General features: G+C 46.3%; 1 protein-coding gene across 1 annotated transcript; it reads right to left on the reverse strand.

Annotated features, from left to right (window-relative positions):
• Window positions 1-3,324: 3,324 nt before the first annotated feature.
• Window positions 3,325-17,414, reverse strand: CD2 (CD2 molecule). Its single transcript, XM_081495377.1, has 5 exons — window positions 17,331-17,414; window positions 16,889-17,191; window positions 11,939-12,172; window positions 7,869-7,991; window positions 3,325-4,063 (listed from the first exon to the last, which is right to left on the reverse strand). The coding sequence occupies exons 1-5, from the start codon at window positions 17,389-17,391 to the stop codon at window positions 3,768-3,770; spliced, it is 1,017 nt and encodes a 338-aa protein (XP_081351503.1). The 5' UTR covers window positions 17,392-17,414; the 3' UTR covers window positions 3,325-3,767.
• Window positions 17,415-19,209: the final 1,795 nt, after the last annotated feature.

The raw sequence follows: 19,209 nt of genomic DNA on the forward strand, positions 1-19,209 counted from the left end.
TGTGGCCGATATTAAAAAACTCACTCAGGGGAATCAAACTCACAGCACACTAAGTCACCTTGTTGTTGTTCAGTCTCTTTTTTGACCCCATGGACCATAGACCACCAAGCTCCTCTGTCCATGGGATTTCCCAGGCAAGAATACTTGAGTGGGTTGCCATTTCCTTCTTCAGAGGGTCTTCCCCGCCCAGAGATCAAATCCATGTGTCTCGCATCTCCTGCATTGGCAGGCAGATTCTTTACCGCTGAGCCACCAGGGAAGCCCAAGTCACCTTACAGAGTGCTTATTTATTAATTCAAAATGGGCTGTGTCTCTTTCCAGTAACTGGGCCATTTATACCTGCTATCCACCGTATTCATTCTCAGATACCAAGCCAGAAAGAAAGCTCACAGTTATTAGATTTCTTCTGTATACAGGCCATGCCAGTCACATTTACACACATTCCTTCTGGTTAATCCTCATTTCAACCCCATGAGGTGTGGTCTCCATTTTAGAGATAAAGAAACCAGTATTCAAAGAGGCTGAGAGTAAACAGCTCAAGCTCACAAAGCCAGTGAGAGAGAGTCAAAACCTTTTGGCTGCAATACCTGTGGGCCTCCTCCTCCTCTGACCTGGAGGACCACAGAGTGAGACAGATGAAACGGTCTCAGCAGGTTCATGTCACAGCAGAGTTCAGGAAGGGTCTCTTTCATTATCCTCAACCTGAGTCCTGAGAGAGGAGTGTGGCTAGATGAAAAGCCAGGTGAGGAGTGTGGACGGTGGGGTCAGCATGTGCAATGGCCCTGTGGTGGGGGACACGTCGGTGAGCTTGAGGAACCATGTGGCTGCAGCCCAGCCAGCACAGGTGAGTTCCACACTAGAGACTGCATCAGAAAGACTGAGATGATATTGACAGTTCACAGCCAAGGTCCCCTTGAGCTAGGCTGACCCAGCTGCTGGGATCAGACTGCTTTTAGGAAGAGCAGGGCATCTATCAAAAAAGACTGGAATTTTCCTTCATGTGACACTCTAGGGTGTTCCAGCGTCTCCAATTACCTAAATATGTCTTTCAACCAGGCTTCATTCCATGTAGTAGATGTTACCTATGGGGGATTATTTAACTGGGCTGTTGTTGTTTTTCTTACAGTGCTGTGTTATCTATCAAGTCCTCAGGTTTGACCAGTCACGGGATCAGGAGACCTGTGGTTCCCTACTTGAAAACCCCTTAGAATTGTTACTGTTAAAAACAACAGAGGTTTGGGCCCCAACCTAAGCTACTGAATCATCATTTTTTTTCCCCACAGGCTTCACAAGCTGTTCTGTAGCTGGCCTGACCACATCTCAGAGAGTCCGCACTCCGGGACAAGGTCAGTGGGAGGTCACACAATGTCAGCAAGGGTAACTACAGCACAAATTTCAAGCAAGGCCAGTGTTTTCCGCCTCATGGTGGAGATTCCAGCAGGCCAGGAAGTGTATTTTACATATGTATTGGGTTGACCAGCAGGTTTGTTTGGATTTTTCAGTAAGGTGTTATGGAAAAACCCAGACAAACTTGCTGGCCAACCCAATAGATGCCACGGATGTTTGTTTCTTTTTCTTTCATCAAGACTGTACTCACCCATTGAATCAACTGGCCAGTGAAATTTTCAATAAAGTGGTAGGGGCAATGCTGAGAAATGGCCAAAGTCCTCAGGAGGCTATTTAACTATGCATTTCATTAATTCTAAACACATTTTTTTTCACATTTTAACACCTCAGGAATAGGGTTGAACCTACAAATTGATTGTATCTCAGCATTTGTTAAAGTGCAATTGAGAGTGTTTTTTCTTTCGAATGGTGTGTAAATAATGGTGCCAGTTAAAATCAATAGTATCTTCAAACTGATGAAACATAGTAGTTGATAAAGGAATAACATGTTTACCTCAACAGGTAGTCAGCATGAGCTTTGCTCCTGCTCTCTCCCTCTGCAGGGGTAATTCTACACCTCTGCTTCAGCAGTTCTTTCGACTCATCTATTACAACTCAATTCAAATGCCACCTCCTCCGGGAAGCCTTCTGGGTCCCCCAGTGCTGCCAACCAATCCAGATTCCAAGTCCTTCCTCTGGGCTCCCGTATTGGCCTCTAACCTATACTTATCACTCGGTTACATTTATCCTGTAATTAGTCCACCCCTCCCCCAAACTTGAGCACCTTGAAAGCAAAGATGTGTGTGTCTCTGTGTTTCTAGCACCTAGCACAGAGCCTGGTATGCAGTACAAGTTCAATAAATGTTTGTTGAATGAGTAAGTGATGTAGGGATTGAATAGTTATAGGCACTGTACCATATGTATGCCACAAGATTGCGGGAAAAAGGCAGAGTGCAGGGCTCGAAAGGCCAGGGAGGGCTTCAGGGAGGGAATGGGCTAGGAGTTATTCTGGCAGGATGGCTGATGGAATGGCACAGGACCGCAACGAGGAAGGAGAAAGGGGGCCGTGCTAAGACCTTCCTTTCTCTTCCTAGTAGATCTCATGATGACTGTCACTTGACTGGACTCCATGTTAGAATTTCAGGAGGCGATGGGCTTTCATTAATCATTACTCTTAATAATTAACTCTGGGTGTTAAAACAATAGAAGCTCAGGTTCAGAGAAAAGAGCAGCTCAACCCTCTGTGAGCTCTCACAGGAAGTCCTGAATGTACAGAGACTTTGTGGTTTAGACCTCAGAGCTTCCTGCCAGAGCTTGACAGGGTTTAACAAGTCTAAGAAGCAGGGAGAAGGCGGGCAGACGGGACCGCAAACAACATGGTGCCAGCATTGCAAACCAGGTGCCTTCTCACCATCTATTGCTTTAGAACCTTAACTGTAAACTGTTTTTTTCTTTTTTTTTCTCCCCCACTTCCCTCAAAGTACAAATAGCATGACTGCCAGCTGAGGGTGGGGCCTGACCTTTTAGTCATGGTCACTTAAGACCTGGGGTTTGCTTCGACCAAGCTGTGTCTCAGCCTGCCCCTTTCGCATGTTGTCTGACAGGCTCGTGGCACCTCCAGTCTTTATGGATCCCCCTCTTTTCAAGGATGGTTCTACAGATCACCATGAAGGTGTCTGAAGAACCAAGGAAGGGAAACCGCAAATGAGGTTATGTTTTCTGGTGCCTCTTGTTGAAGTTTGTGCATAGAGATTTCAATTCCTTATACAAATCTACCAATAGGCCGTGGGTCCAGCTCTGCACTTGGAACCTGGGGAGTGGATGTCAGTTGTTCTCGTGGGGGATTAACCGGTTGAATTGGGATGGCCAAATTTGGTTGCGCTATCATACCGCCACCAAATAGCCTCTTTCCCATTCAGCACTAGATGACACCTGGGGTCAAGTCAAGGCTTTTATTTCACTGCTACTCCCAAGAGTGTCTCAAGCAGGAAGCTGCTTGTACAAGACACGGCCACAGTGACTGCTTGACATCTGACACGGGCATGTGCTCTGAGAGGGAACAGGGAGATCTCTAGGATTCTGCGCTCTATCACCCAGTCCTAATGTGTGCACTTTTATTGTTTTTTCCCTTGCTGGTGAAGTGGTGATCGGAGAAGGGGGCTAGAGACTCCAGACGTCAGACCACGTGGCTGCGTTCGGAGGCACAGACTGTGGCTCACGGGCTGGGGAGGCGATCATGGTCTGTTTGGAGAGCACCCTGGCTGGAGGATGGAGGTGTGGGCGTGCACACCCGGAGTGGAGAAATTCCACAGTGCCTTTTATGGGAAAGGATGGGTTTTCGTCTCTTTTGATGAGAGGAAGAGGACGGCTGCGGCACAGAGTTAGGAGTTTTCTTCCGCGTCACAGGGAGGTTTCGTTTGAACGCGAGGCTTGGGGAGGGGAGGGCCTTTTTGCTGGTGAACTTGTGTGCCTGGCGTTGGAGGAAGCCTCTTCTGCTGGGGCTGGACACGGGGGCCAAGAGGCCGGGGACGATGAGCGGGGGGCTGAGAACGATGGACAGGTACTGGAGGAGTTTGGGACATGCCTGGATTTGCAGGAGTTGAGACTGGAATCGGGTGAGACTTCCGGCCTCTTTCCTCAAGGGCGACTCTCTGCACTGTTGTCTCCAGCTCCTCATCTGCAAGGATCAAAACAGAGTTCTCTAAAGAGTTCTCTTGGTAAAAATCAGGATCGGCGTAACAATATTGAGTGCACCTCTGGTGTACACCACAGCATGCTAGCTGCTCTCGGGGGGGGGGATATGATGAGAAGGCAGAAGCCACCTCTGTTCTCCAGAGATTCCAGGTCTTGAGGGGGAGGACAGAAAGGCCCACCATCAAAATAGAGGGACAGCCCAGGGCTTCAGAGAACTCAGGGAGTCAGAGGCAAGGAATCCGGTGGAGAACTTGATGCCTGGATCTCCAGGGAGCAGAGAGGGCACTCAGACCCCAGCCCTGCCTCTAAGTCATCCCAGGTATCACACCCTAGCGCCAGTCAGGGTCAGAGCCCTTATAATAGGATCTGAGGTGTCAGAGAGGGGCTTCCCTGGTGGCTCAGACGGTAAAGAATCTGCCTCTAGTGTGGGAGACCCGGGTTCAATCCCTGGGTCAGGAAGATCCCCTGGAGAAGGGTATGGCAACCCACTCTAGCATTCCTGCCTAGAGAATCCCACAGACAGAGGAGCCTGGCAGGCTATAGTCTACGGGGACGCAAAGAGTCAGACACGACTGAGTGACTAACACACACAGTCAGAAAGGATGTCAGTAACCACCTGCCTTCAGATGGGTCTCTGAGATCTACCTTTCACCCACTTCTGCAATTCACCCACATTCTGGCGAGGGGTTGGGATATATGCAAGGGGCTGTTTAGTCCTAGAAACATATCAGTTTCTCAGAAATTCATAAGCCAGCCCTATGCTCTTGGACTTGGAAGAAAAATTCCTCCTCTGGTCACTCACCTCTCTGGGATTTTCTGCTTTCTGTGATGGCAATCCATGAAGACGGGCTTACGATTCAGAGTAATGTAATTTTCCCTTTGCTGTTGTAAAATCACACAGGAAATCTGAGGATGCTCGGGTGCCATAGGCCTGGAGGGCCCCGGTAGCCCCTCCGGCCCCCTTTGGGCTACAAGTTAGGTATTTCCTTCCCTGTGCTCAAAGCCATCCTCACAGTGTTCTCTAGAAAGCTAGAAAAAGGACGCCCTCCCTGGGGTGGATGGCTGCTCACATCAGTACAGGGGTGTATGGTTTAGGAAACACGTGCCCTCTGTGAACACCACCCTGTGACTTCAGGTGACAAGTGAAATGAAAGTTGCTCAGTCATGTCTGACCCTTTGTGACCCCGTGGACTATACAGCCCATGAAATTCTTCAGTCCAGAATACTGGAGTGGGTAGCCGTTCCCTCCTCCAGAGGATCATCTCAAGCCAGGGATCAAACCCAGGTCTCCCGCATTGCAGACAGATTCTTTAGTGGCTGAGCCATCAGGGAAGCCCAAGCAGCCTCCTCCAACTGCTGGAAATCCAGGCTTTGGATGACTCTGAACATGAAGACTCAAAGCCAGATGCTGGGGTTTTGGTGAGGAGATGCTGGTATGCTATGAGCACAAAAAGTGAAATGCACAGAAAGGGAAAAACATATCTTCTATGCCATGTTTGGTGCCTCCAGGAGGCAGAGGTGGTGCCATGAGGCCATGCAGAGGACTTTGAGCCCCAACCCCAGTTCCCAGCTATGGGGCTGTGGGAAAGCCTTTTTCCATCCTTGGACTGAAAGCTGGAGCTGGCCATTTGCTTACTGCTAGTCTGATCACCCGCTGTTTTGTTCATTTGTTTTTAGAACACTTATTCCCCATTTTCTAGGTATTAGGTACCATTGCTAAGTGCCTGTGATGGCTCAGACACAAGCACTCTTCTTAGATAGCCTAAACAAGCAGCACAAACCAGGACTGCAAATCACAATGCCAGTCTCTGCTAAGGGCCCAGGGCCGCTAGAGAGATGCAGACAAAGAGCCCCATGAGTTCTAGGAGGAAGAGACAGGTGTGGCCAAGGGGCTGACACCTCAGGTTGGCTTGGACAGACAAGGCAGTCATCAAAGCTCTGTGCAGCCCACCATCAGAGCAGGACTGTGGGCCCCAGCACACCCATGCCTGCAACTCCAGCCACGGACCACATTGCTCAATGGCTGCATGGAATCCCTCCAGCCTCAGTGTTCTCCTCCCTCACTGCATCTCCTGGTTACTCAGTGCTAGGCCAGGACTAGATGAAGCAAACAGCCACCCAGGGCACAAGACCAAAGGAGGCCCTAACCCCTGGGGCTGTGCAAGGGCAGGGTCAACCCTGGGGGTGGAGGTCTCCTCAACTTTTGTACCCAGGGATCCTTGTTCACCTTACCCTTGTCCTAACTCAGCCTGCTGGCCATAGTATTTGGGACAAAGCATTTAACCTCACTGAACTTAAATTTCATCTGAATGAATATTATCTGTCTCATACGATCATGCAGAAAGTTGGATGAGATATTGAATATAAAGCAGCATATTAGGAAGGGAAGTTCAAGAGGGATGAGACATGGGTAAACCTATGGCTGATTCATGTTGATGTATGGCAGAAACCAACACAACACTGTAAAGCAGTTATCACCCAATTAAAAATAAATACATTTTTAAAAAGCATCACATTACAGATTAGGGTCTGGCCCAGCCAACTGCTTTGTCAACGTGAGTTGATCATCCTGTTGGTCATTTCAGCCTCATGAAAGAGCAGTTGCTTTGCCACCGGGTGGCATGTGAGATCCAAACATGTGATCTTTGACTCTTAAGCAGTGGGGAAGGAGCCTTTGCAGGGGGAATGGGGATGGAAAACTGCCCAAGTAGGGCCAAGAAGTGAGGAAACTGTGTGTGCTTATGGGACTAATAAACAACTCTGGTCCACTGGGGTGGAGGGTGTGGGAGAGAGGGAGGTAGAAGCTTGGGGCCATGCTGGAGCAGTGGCCTGAGGGAGACCTGAGGAAAGAAGTCTAAAGTAAGGAAGATAAATCCAAAGGTGGCCCAAGGCCACCACTGCCTGGGGAGGTGCAGACCAGGTCTTTGTTTGGGTGGTTGCAGAGGCAGCTGGCCTGGGAGGGCCAGGCCCACTCCAGGGAGACACCCCACACGGGGAGACCCAGTCCTGCTGTGAATGTGAGCTTGTTCAGAATCTGAGGACCTGTCCACCTGGCCTCACGTCCTGCTGATGACTGGATACCCCCTGCTGGACCCACCTGTAGCATCGCTTCCTAACACCCTCATCCCAGTGTCCACAGAAACATCATTTTCTGAACACACTGCTTTGGGTGGTCTGGATGCTTCTTGAGCCAGTTCCTCATGAGCATAAGGTTTTCATTCTTAGTGGGTTGTCAGGACTGATTCAAGGAAGAAACACTCACAGCCCTGACACCTCCTCTTGGAACAGTGAATTGGAAAGGGAGTAGAAACACCCAGTTTTAGAACAAGTATGCTCCTGTGAGTCTGCAGTGTCCTGAAATTTTACCTGTGTTCCTAGGAGACTGGTCCTGAACCCACCTTGGCCACCCCCCTCAGGAGAAGACAAGATGTTGGTTCATAGAAATGGTGTTTTGAAGCTAATCTTTCTATCCACGTAGATAAACATGGCTCATTCAAAGCATGTCCACACAGCTTTGCACCGAGTCAGCTTCAGGTGGTGGATTCCAGTGAGGCCAACCTGGACTGAGCTTCTCAAATCTCCCCCATTGTCACCACTGAGAATCTGTTTTTCAAAATTCAAGCTAACCACAAAATGGAACAAACTGTAACCGCCGGTGAAGGCCTTGACATTCTGAAACTACCCATCTCCAGTCTTTTCTTTCCAGACGTTGGGTGCCAGCCCTATGAGCTGTTTCCACGGGGATTTCACCTGGGCCTGTGGTGGGACAGAAGAGGGGGGGAGCTTACCATCTCTCCTACGGCTCTGTTTTTTCCTCCTGCTGATGTAGCAAATGAGTAGTGCCACGAAGATGAGGAAGACGGTGCCTCCTGCACAAATGCCGATGATGAGGTACAAATCCAGACCTTCATCTGCAAGAGGAACAGATGCGGCATGGATGGGAGGTCCTGGGAAGTGGGGTCATTTCATTGCTCTGGCCAAGGACTCAAGACTCCTGCCTCCCATTTTATGGATGAAAGAGTTTGACGGAACTTCTCAGCCTCGCAGAGGGTAAGCTCATGGAGACTGGTGAACGGGGTCAATACCTCAAGGAGTGCAGGGTCCAAGATAAGCCCTCTCACAAGGCTCCTTCGAGAGCTGTTCTCCTGGACCAGAAATGCCTGATTCTTCATGAGGCAAGGCTCTGTCCCCTCTCAAGGAGGATGTCACAGAAGTTTAGATCTGAGAACGAGGTTAGAGAAAGTCTAGCATAATCTCTAGTTTCATGCACAAGGCCCAGAGAGGAAGGATGAGTTGCCTGCGGTCACACAGCATCCATTCCCCAGTGGTTCCTTTAAGCAGCCCCTCATCTTCATGTTTCTGCACTGTTTATCCAGCTTCATCTCTGGTTGCCCTCCTACATCATGATTGCTTTTTCCTCACTCTCATGACCAGGCAGTTTCCAAAGACAGGATCCATGTTTCATGTGTCCAGCCCAGCTCTCTAACCTCAAAGCCAGCACCCTCTCCCAGAATTTCCCTGGCCTGTGAGAGAAACTCAGACACACAGTGAGTTAGCCGCAGCAGTGAACTTGATCTTCAACTCACAGACCTTCAGCTGCTATAATGCAATGAGGATAACAATGACTGTGTTAAGAGAAATGGATTTGAGTGCAGGCTTTTCTAGGTAGGAGCTGTGTGATCTTTGGCCAGTTGCTTGACCTCTCTGAGCCTGTTCCTGTCTTTGAAAAAATGGAGATAATGCATTTACATTACAGGTGGCTGTTGGAAGTCAATCAGATAATGGATGTGAAAGTGCTTTATAAAGTGTGAAACTACACACAAAGATGGGGGCCTCCCCTGACTACAGTTCTGAGCACTGGCACTTCTGGAAGCTGTTTCCTGAGAGGGATGCTGGGCGATCTGCCCCTTTGTGAGTTGGTAACAGTCACAGAGTCAGCAGCTGGGGCCAGGGGTCAGGAGACTTGTCCATCCTGAGAATGAGCAGAGCTCAGCCCAGCATCACAAGGAAACCCTTCTCCAGCTAAACATTCTTGGGAAGGAAGAGGAAGGGACTTCAATCAGAAAAGCAGGTATAATCCTAACCTGCTGTGAAACTAGACTGGGAAAGGCAGAAGGGCCCTTTAGGTTCTGCCTGCTTGGAGGAACGGCCAGGACTATCAGAATCCACCTTGGGCTCAGACAAGGACTTCCCAGGGTCTGACCCGGGGGTGTTGGGGGAGAGCCTAGGACCAGTTGAGGAACATGGGGCTAAACCATGCAGCCACCAGCTTGTCTCCTCAGAGTCCTCAGACAGGACAAGCATGCCCTTATCTGGGCACACTTGGGAATGTAGGTGTGCCTTACACAGTCTGTTAGCAGATTTGTCCAGCACAGCCTCTGGGTGCTTTCTGTGGAGAAGTTTCCAGCATGTCTCAGAGGTAGCTGTCATTCAAAGCTTTGTCCTCACAGTCACTAAATCCAGCCACACTCCTTTCTGCACTCCCTCTCAGAGATAATATGCCCATGAATTCATGTGGTAGAGTCCTTTTGCGTGTCCAAATCCGCTCCCTCCTCCTACTATTTTGATTTTAAGTACATGCTTATCTGTTTTGAGCTAAATGGTTAATCATGTCATTGCTCCTCTCTGCCTTGGCCTTTTAGGATGATGCATCCAGATCCACTTTAGGGTCTTCAAGAGCAACTTTGTCCTCCCCAGCCTTGCCCTAGGTATTCCTCCCATCTCTCTAGTGCCCCTTCCCCCACGTGGCTCCCCCAACTCTGCACCACAGGGAGGTGACAGGAAGGTTCCAGTCTTCGAACCCCACCTCCTCGCAAACCCCTTCCTCTCTTCCTCCATCCCTAATGCACACACATTTTTATACTGCTGGGATCTAGTTAAAATACACATGGAGTAGCATTACCAGATAAAATACAGGAGATGACTAGTTAAATTAGAAATAAACAATGAATAATTTTTTAGGATAAGAGTGTCCCATGCAACACTTGGAGCACACTTATACTGACTTTTTAGGGACTTCCCTGCCGATCCAGTGGTTAAGACTCTGTGCTTCCAATGCAGGAGGTGTGGGGTCGATTCCTGGTTGGGGAACTAAGATCCTGCATGCCACTCAGGGTGACCAAAAAAAATATTTACACTGTTTGTTTTTTTTTTTTTAATTTGCTAAACCTGGAAACTCTAATTAAGAGAATCCTGAAAGGGGATAAGAGCTTGTGAAGTTGAGGAGGGGCTACCTTCCTCACTGTGCCTTAGTGATGGGGGGCATGGAGGGATGGCTGGGAGTCAGAGGTTTCATAGGAGGTGATGTGATGCTGGTCTAAGCGTGTGACTTGTGGACTCTAGGATGGTCCCCATTGAGCCCTGCCTCCTGAGATTTCTACCTGTGTGTGACCCCTTCTGATTAAATGTGGACTGGGCTTACTGAGTGGCTCCTAAATGAACAGAGTACAGCAGCTGTGATGGGACCTGAGACTAAGTACACAAAGGCCAAAGACCATGGCTTTTGTGCTAGGCCCTTACTATTGCTCTTTCTCAAGCTGCTCTGAGGGAAGTAGCTGCCATATTGTGAGGCAGCCAAATGCCCGCCGTGAGTAAACTTGGAAGTGGGTCCTCCCTCAGCAGTGCTGGTACCTGACTGGCATGACCGCAGCCCCTGCCTGCACCTTGATGACAGCTTTATGAATGACTCTGAGCCAGAACCACCAGCTAGGCCAGCCCTAGATTCAACGTCTCACAGAAACTGTGAGACTATTATCTTCAACACTGTTTGCTGTTTTAAGCCACTAAATATGGGGTCATTTGTTGCACAACTGATAACTAATTCAAAGTATATGTTAAAGTTTTACTTCTGACTTCACATCAGCTCAGGGTTGCTTCCTAGGGTCACTGACCAGCCAAAATTTCTATAGAAACTAGGGTAATCTGGCCAGATCACTATTTTTTTGTGTTTGTGTGTGCTCGGTTTCCTTTCAGGGGATTTACCAGACAGCACTGGAAAGATAATCGTGGAGTATCAGATGAGTAGACTCTTGGGGATCACAGGGCTTATCTTCTTTGTGGCCCAGGAGGCTGAAGCCCAGAAAGAGGAAGGAGCTCTGTCCAGGCCATCCCAATATATTCAGACAGACCAAAACTAGAAGTCCAGACCCCAGTCTCCCAGGACAGAGCAGGCCATCTTTCAAAAATTACTTTTGGGGGTCATGTCAAGTTGGGGACCAGGAAAGAACTTAGACTCTTGAAATTTCAGAACTTTCTGTGTGGAGCTGCCGTCTGCTCTGAGGCAGTAAGAGCACTGCCCACCTGGGTTCATAGTCCTCCCTGGCCTCAAGCTTTTCCTCTCTCCAAGTGCTTCACTTCCTGGGTTTCTACAGCCCTTCTGCTCCTGCCTCTGATAGGAAGTGTGGACCATTGCCCCTCCAGAAAGGAATCTTTCTTGCTCCCCTCTCCATCATTGTCCTGGGGTCACAGTCATGGTCCCTGACTAACTGAGAGACTGTGGGCAAGTCAGTTTGCCTCTCTGACAAGGGGCAGTCTATATGAGACAACCTTTTCAGCTCCTTTTATCTTTTCAACTCAGCAATTCTTTCTCCTAGAAGAACATCTTTTTAATTATCTGAGGTTAGACCATGCTCTGTGAGAAGAATCCCAAGAGGGGTAACCATAGAACACGACCTCCTCTCTCCTCTAAGACTTCCCTTGGAGATTTCCAGGAAAAAGAGGGATGTTTTCAGTTCTCATCCTGAGACAAAGCGGCCTCCCAGGCCAAGCACCCATGCCCTGGAGCAGTCCTTGCCTGTTCGGCCTCAAAGACTGGATTGTGACGTGAACTTGTGGTGCCTGATCAGTGCCCACCACGCACCTGGACACATGACGATCTCCGTGCTGACTTTCTTATTGACATTGTTACTCGCCACGCACTTGAAAGTTTTAGTCCATTTGCCCTTCCACTGGTAGGTGATGAGCCTCTGATGACCTTCTTTGACTTTGCTCATATTTAAAGACAGTTCTAAGTAAGGATCACTTCCGTTTTCTACCTTGCAGATTACAGTCCTGTTGGTACAGGTCCAGTTAATTACAGGTCCTGAGAGCATCTCTGAAAAGAAAAGAAAGATTCAACTCAAGTCAGGCAACTTACTAAATGTAAAAGATATACCTATTTAGAGAGGGGAAATGGAGTTAGTTGGGGACCAGGAAACGATTTCAAAGATCCCTAGCAATTTTTAAAATATCATTTCTATTTTATGTTATTTATACAGCACATTCAGAATAAATTTATTTATGATATTTATAGACATATCAGTAAAATATACATCATATTCTCAGACAGTAAAGCATCTACCTGCAATGTGGGAGACCTGGGTTTGATCCCTGGGTTGGGAAGATCTTCTGGAGAAGGAAATGGCAGCCCACTCCAGTACTCTTGCCTAGAAAATTCCATGGATGGAGGAGCCTGGTGGACTACATTCCATGGGCTCGCAAAGAGTCAGACATGACTGAACGACTTCACTTTCTTTCTTTATACCTTAAAATGCTTTCGTGTATAAGACATCATCTCATCCTAATAAACAGAGAGGCTGATGTTTTTCTTCCTGTTTATAAATAAAGTACCCAAGGGTCTGGGAGGGTTAAATGGATGGTCCAAAGATACCCACTAATAAATGGCAAATCAGGAGAGGAGCTCACCCTCCCAAATTCAAGTTCAGTCATACGGTTAAGAGGTTTACCATGTCCTGATCCCCACACGGCACAGGAGTCTGTGGGGGATGGAGGGTTGGGAGAAATGCTTTAAGAGCAACTGGGAACCTGACCCTGGAGAAACTGGTACGTGTGTAGCATGGGGCCTTGGTCACAAGTGGAAACTTCCTCCTCCTTCCCCTGGCAGATCCTGAGAGCAGTGGTGCGGTTCAAGCTCTGGACAGACAGAGCCACTTCATCTTCCCAGAGCTTTTGGGCCACTCCCCACACCTCACTGGTCCTCACCCAAAGATAAGGATAAGGAAGACGTTCCCCACCTGTACAGCAGGAATGACAGATGACAAAGCCCTGGCACACGGATAGGCTCTGGCAATACTGGTGGTGGGGCTTCCCAGGTGGCACAGTGGTAAAGAATCCACCTGCCAATGCAGGAGGCACAAGAGACATGGGTTCAATCCCTGGGTAAGGAAGATCCCCTGGAGTAGAAAGTGGTACCCCACTCTAGTATTCTTGCCTGGAAAATTCCATGGACAGAGGATACTGGTGGGCTTCAGTCCATGGGGGTGCAAAGAGTTGGACACAACTGAGCAACTGAACACACACAATGCTAGTGGTAGCTGTTATCATCACACACGCCCTGCATCTCCTTTTCTGACATGATGATATTTGAAGGCTGTGTCATGAAAGAAAAAGCCCTGGCCTTGGTGTCATTTTGGCCGGGTTCAAATCGTACTCCACCACTTGTGAGCTGTGACCAAATTCTACCCTTTTTCTCACCCTGCCTTCCCTTCCTTTCCTCAGATTTGCCACCTTTCTCTCTCAGCACCCTTCCATTCATCATACAGACGGATACCTTTTTTTTTTTTTTTAATGATTTCTTTCCTCCCTGACTCCCAGACAATCGTATCTTTCCCATGAACTTTCTCACCAAATTTCATTTCTGTCCCAGAATATAGGTATGCAGAAATTAAGTGTTTTCCCATCCAGAGATTCAGTGTGACCCTGAATGAAGAGGATGGAAAAACATCACCATACACCAAGACAGGGTCAGTGCATGCTCAAGGGGTTGAGTTGAGGAGTTTGTTTGTGTTTTCAAAATGGAAATACTCCTTTTTTGTTTCTATTTATAAATCTACATGTTGTTGTACAGTTGAAACCAACACAATATTGTAAAGCAATTATCCTCCAATTAAAAATATGAGTAAAAAAAAATGCAAGTAAATCACATCACTGTAAAAACTGATAAAATATCAAAAAAGTTTCAAGAAGATTAAAAATCACTTGCAATTCTATCACGCAGAGTCAATAATTATTAATGTTTCAATGCATCTAACAAATGTTTTCTATGCATGCATACCATATATAAATAATGTTCTAAAAAATAAAATTGAATCATATGATTTTTTAGTCTGCCTTTTTTCCTTTACTGATCTGTTATGAAATTCTTTACTTTATGAACACCAATAAATATACATCTCCACCATCTTTTTTAATGATATATTCTTGATTTTAAGGGCTTCCCTGGTGGCTCAGTGGTAAAGAATCCGCCTGCCAATGCAGGAGACGCAAGCTCCATCTCTGGGTCGAGAAGATCCCGTGGAGGAGGAAATGGCAACCTGCTCCAGTATTCTTGCTGGGAAAATCCCATGGACAGAGGAGCCTAGCAGCCCATGGGATCACAGAGTTGGAAAGGACTGAGTGACTGAACATACACGCATTCTTGATTTAATCAGTAAGTTTCTAACTGCTGGGGACTTGAAGATCCTTTCCAGTGTTTCACTGACATAAACCACCCAGCGATGTGCAGCCACTTGAAAGCATATCTTTGTATACACGCTGTCTGTAAGACAGCTTCGTACAAGAGGCATGACTGTATCAAGTGAGGGTACATCTCATAGATGAGCATTCTCTGATTCCAGGTTGCTAGGATGAACTCCTTCTTCACTAACATCTGCTTTTAAGGGGACTTCCTCAGCTAATGGTAGCAGCCCCCTCATTAACGAGTTGTGGGTACCAAGATTGGAAACAGAGAAGCTTGAAGGAACAAAGAGATGGAGAGAGCTCTAGCACTGAGCAAACAGGTACTATGTCCCAGGGGCGTGAGGCACCTATGGTTAGCTGTTTCCCTGAAGCCTTGTCCCATGAATACCCCATAGGGTTCTAATTATGAAAATCAGACTCAGAGCAGATAGAGAATTTGCCCAAGGCCATGTGGCAAGAAATGTCGACTGGATCACAAATTGACATGCTGTGTAACATTTACACACACACACACGAAACGAGATGGCAGTTGTGTCATGGAAAGGTCTATCTTTCGGCAAAAGAGTGAGAATTTATTTTTGAGGTTATGAAAACATTCTAAAATTGATGATCAGTTTGGTTGTATAACTCTGTAAATACACCACAAGCCATAGAATCATATGCTCTAAATGGGTGAATTTTATGGTATGTGAATTATATCTCAATAAAGCTGATGGGGTAGGGGTGGGTCGGGGCAGGGTGAGGGCAGAATGTCACCATCCATGCTAAAACCAGCCTTGGGTTTGGATCCTGACTTTGCTCCCATCAGACCACTACCTATTTCCTCGTAGTTGATAAGGGAATAACTAGCTCTCAGGATTGTTGGGAACCTTAAGAGCGTGTAGCAAAGCCCGAGACACATCGCCGGTAGCCATTGTTACCCAGGGAATGCTAAATGATACATGAATGTGAAGTTCAACTTTAAAACAGGATACTTGGCCAAAGTTATGACATCTGTGGTTCCCAGAGCCCACAACAGAGGCCCTTTCTGGCTCCATCTATCTCACCCCACTTCTGAGCTGTACTCTGTATTTTGGTACCTGACTAGGTGTGGAAAGTTGTCATCTGCAGGGGGGGCTGCCAGAGTCTGTGACTGTTGGGGGTGGGGGCTGCTACCAGATCCGCGTGCTCAAGAACAGGGCTGGAGGGTGACTTTACGTAGGAGGAGGGGGCCCTTCCTTTGGCAGCATTTCCTGTGTCAAGCGCAGAGATGCTTATTTGCTCACTGAATCTCTGGCTTGTGTTCAGGCTCAGGTTCCTGTCTTCTTCTCCAAGCAAAGTTCAGCTTCTTCTACTGTTATCCATGCCCTGCCAAGTGACCCCTGGACTTGCAACTTCAATGTCATTTCAATTCTACTTTCTCGTCCCTCTCTCTCGAACTCAAGCCACTTTGTTCATCCTTTTTCCACACATGACCCTCAGCGTAAGTATGCTTCAGGCATTTTATAGGCATCCTTTGGTCTAGGCCACTGGTTATCAGCTTTGGCTGTGCTTTAAAAATCACCTGGGGAGTTTAGCGCCTACAATGCCCAGGCCCTGAGCCAAGAAACTCCGACTAAATTGGTCTGGGATGGGACTTAGTACTGGTAAATTTTACTGTACCTCAGCTGATTCCAACATGAAACCTGAATTAAGACTCACCAACCAGCCCCTTCCTGCTTCCCCTGGATTAAAGCAGAGCTCCCTGGATAGTCTCCCATCTTTCATCTTCCATAGCTACTACTGCTCCCCCGGTACACGCATAGACATACAGAGCCACACCTTGTGTATTTTCTACAGATACCAGAAAAAACACCTTCTACCTTTGATCATGCTGATGTTGAGCAGATTAGAAACCATTCATCCTTTAATGCATTATTTCCAGCCCTCTCCTGCCTTACTGCCACTCCTTCAAGGACATCCGGGCTTGAAATTGTCTCTCTGGACAGAAGACCCACTGCCCTTCAGTCAACCTCCCCTTTCTAGCCTCATAGCTTATCCTTCACCATCCACCTGAAATGGCCACCTTTTTCCCTTTCTGCCCACTGATGCCCCTCCTCCTAACTAATGCCATCTCAATCTAGATCCTTCATTCAAACCAGCATCCCCACCATCTCTTGAGAGCTGAAGTGTGTAGACATGAGGGTCTATTAGCTGTGGAGTCTATCTCTCCCACAAGACTGGAGCTTGCATCGAGGCAGGAGGAATGCATTCAGTTTCCTTTAGGGCTCCCCAAGGCCAACGTCTGAGCTGGGGACCTTGCATAAATGCTACTCTTTGGCTTGCTAAATAGCACCCATTTTGATATGGAGGAATTTAGGGGTCAAAGACTTACCTTGAATCTTCAAATCAAATTTTTTGTTCAGTAGGTTTACTCCATTTGAATTATATACCTCTATCTTATAGAGATCACTATCGTTTCTCATCAGAGATTTAATTCTCAGAGTTCCATTTGTAAACATATCATATTTGTCCGTTTGCTTGTGAACTGGCTTGTCTTTCTTTATTTGTGCAATCTTGATTTTGTTTTTGTTCCATCGTATATCTGCTACCGTATCACTCCTTGGAAAATCAGAAATGTCCAGGCTGAGGTCACCATCCAGGGCACCCCAGACGACAGTGCTTTCAGGGTCTTCACCTACAAAAAGCAAGAGAGTTGCTGAGGTGACTTGCTACCAAGGAAAAGCAGGGCTGTGAACTTTCTGACTTTTACGCTCAGTTCAGGGTCTCCAACGAAGCTTCTAACGGTGAGAGTGAAGACCCTCACACCAACTTACCTTTGGTGGGAACAGTGAAAATCAGAAGGAAGCTGGCTAAGATTTCACATGCGAGGTTCATCTTTGGGGTTCGTTTCCTTCTGTGATTCTGTGCTCTTCTTGCAAAAGGAACTCAAGTAACATCAGTGGAATCCACCCCCTGTGAGCTTAACCACGTGCCTCTCTTTTTTGCTTCTTTACAGTAACATAGAAAACAGACGTACACACACACACTCACACACAAGCATATACAATTCAGAATACCAACCTAGCTGATGTACTTCTTTGCCAAAGCAGGTATATTTATGAGTGTGTCTTCTTTTCATGTTTTAATCCTCACAGCAGCCTTGGGTGGGTTTTATTATGCTCGTCAAAGAGAAGAGGAACTAACAGACTAAGTAAGCCACTCAGAATCACCCTTTAGTTAACAAGGAGCCAGATTCAACCTTAAAGTGGCCCGCCTTCTATGCCCTCTACTGCAGTATGTATGAAAAATTATTACTATTGAAGTAGATAAATTATTCCTATCAATCAATAAGACAAATGAAATTTGGTTTTTAAAATGAACAAAGAATACAAACAAACAATTTATAGAAGAAATACATTATAGAAAAATGTCAATAAATGTATGAGAAGACATCTAATGCTACAGATATATATATATATATAATGGCTATTTTATATATATATATATAAGCCATAAAACACCATCTTCACATTCAAATTGGCAAAGTTAGCAAAGACAGTGATTTACATTATTGACGGGAATGTCAGGAGAAGCAGGCACCTTCATATAATACTTGAGGGAGTATGAAGTATACTTTCCATGGGTGGGATTTGACAGTTTCCACTAAACTTTAAAATATATATATATATATATATATATTTTAACCTAGTAGTTTTAATTTGAGAAATCTATCCTTCAAAAATACTTGAATAAATGTGCAAAAATTCTGTCCAAGGATATTTGTTATAGCTTTTTTGGTAATAAAAATTTTCAAACAACTAAAATTGTGGTATATTCATATGATGAAATATTGGTTGAGTTAAAATAGAATGAAGTAGCCCTAAGAGCATATTATCTATTGTATTGTATTATACTGTAATAGTGTAGACATAGGAAGAAATCTGTAAAGACTCATGCCAAACTTTTCACAGCACTTCCCTTTCAGGACGTGGGTTTGGAGGAGGCAAAAAGGAAACTTTCACTATTTTATCAACTTTGGTGAAGTTAGAAATTTTGATAATGAACATATTCATTCTATAATAAAAAGTGTTTTTAATAAAGAGTGCTTAAGACACATCAGCTCCAAAGCACATGCAGATCCTGAGAAACAATTTGCCTTTAGCTCCTTTACCTATAAGTGGCTCACCCACTAGCCAGCTGCCAACCAGAGCCTCCCAAGTCCTGGTCCAGATGACATGGTGATGGCCGTGGTGCTCCCTGCCTTGGCCTTTCTGATAATTTTCCTAAGCTCTCATGGGACACATGGAGAGCAGATGTCCATTCTCTCTGAAATATTAATCAATACTGCTCCTCTCACATCTCATTTAATTCTTTTTTTTTTTCCTTCAAACTTTAAATTTTTTATTTTGTGTTGGGATATAGCCGATTAACAATGTCATGATAGTTTCAGGTGGATAGCAAAGGGACTGAGCTATACATATACATGTATCCATTCTCCCCCAAACTCCCCTCCCATCCAGGCTGCCACATACCACTGACATCTCACTTAATTCTGAATGTTGAAGCAGTATGACTTCAAGGACAGAAACTGAAAAAGAAAAAGATCGATAAATCTATGTAAAATTTAAAACCTTTGTATATGAAAAGCCCTAAGAAACATAAAAGACAGTACTGAAAGGGGCAAATTATTTGCATGATATATAACAAAGGTTA

This window comes from Giraffa tippelskirchi, chromosome 5 (genome assembly GCF_054371585.1).
Source record: "Giraffa tippelskirchi isolate mGirTip1 chromosome 5, T2T-mGirTip1v1.2.pri, whole genome shotgun sequence".
NCBI classification, from domain to species: domain Eukaryota; kingdom Metazoa; phylum Chordata; class Mammalia; order Artiodactyla; family Giraffidae; genus Giraffa; species Giraffa tippelskirchi.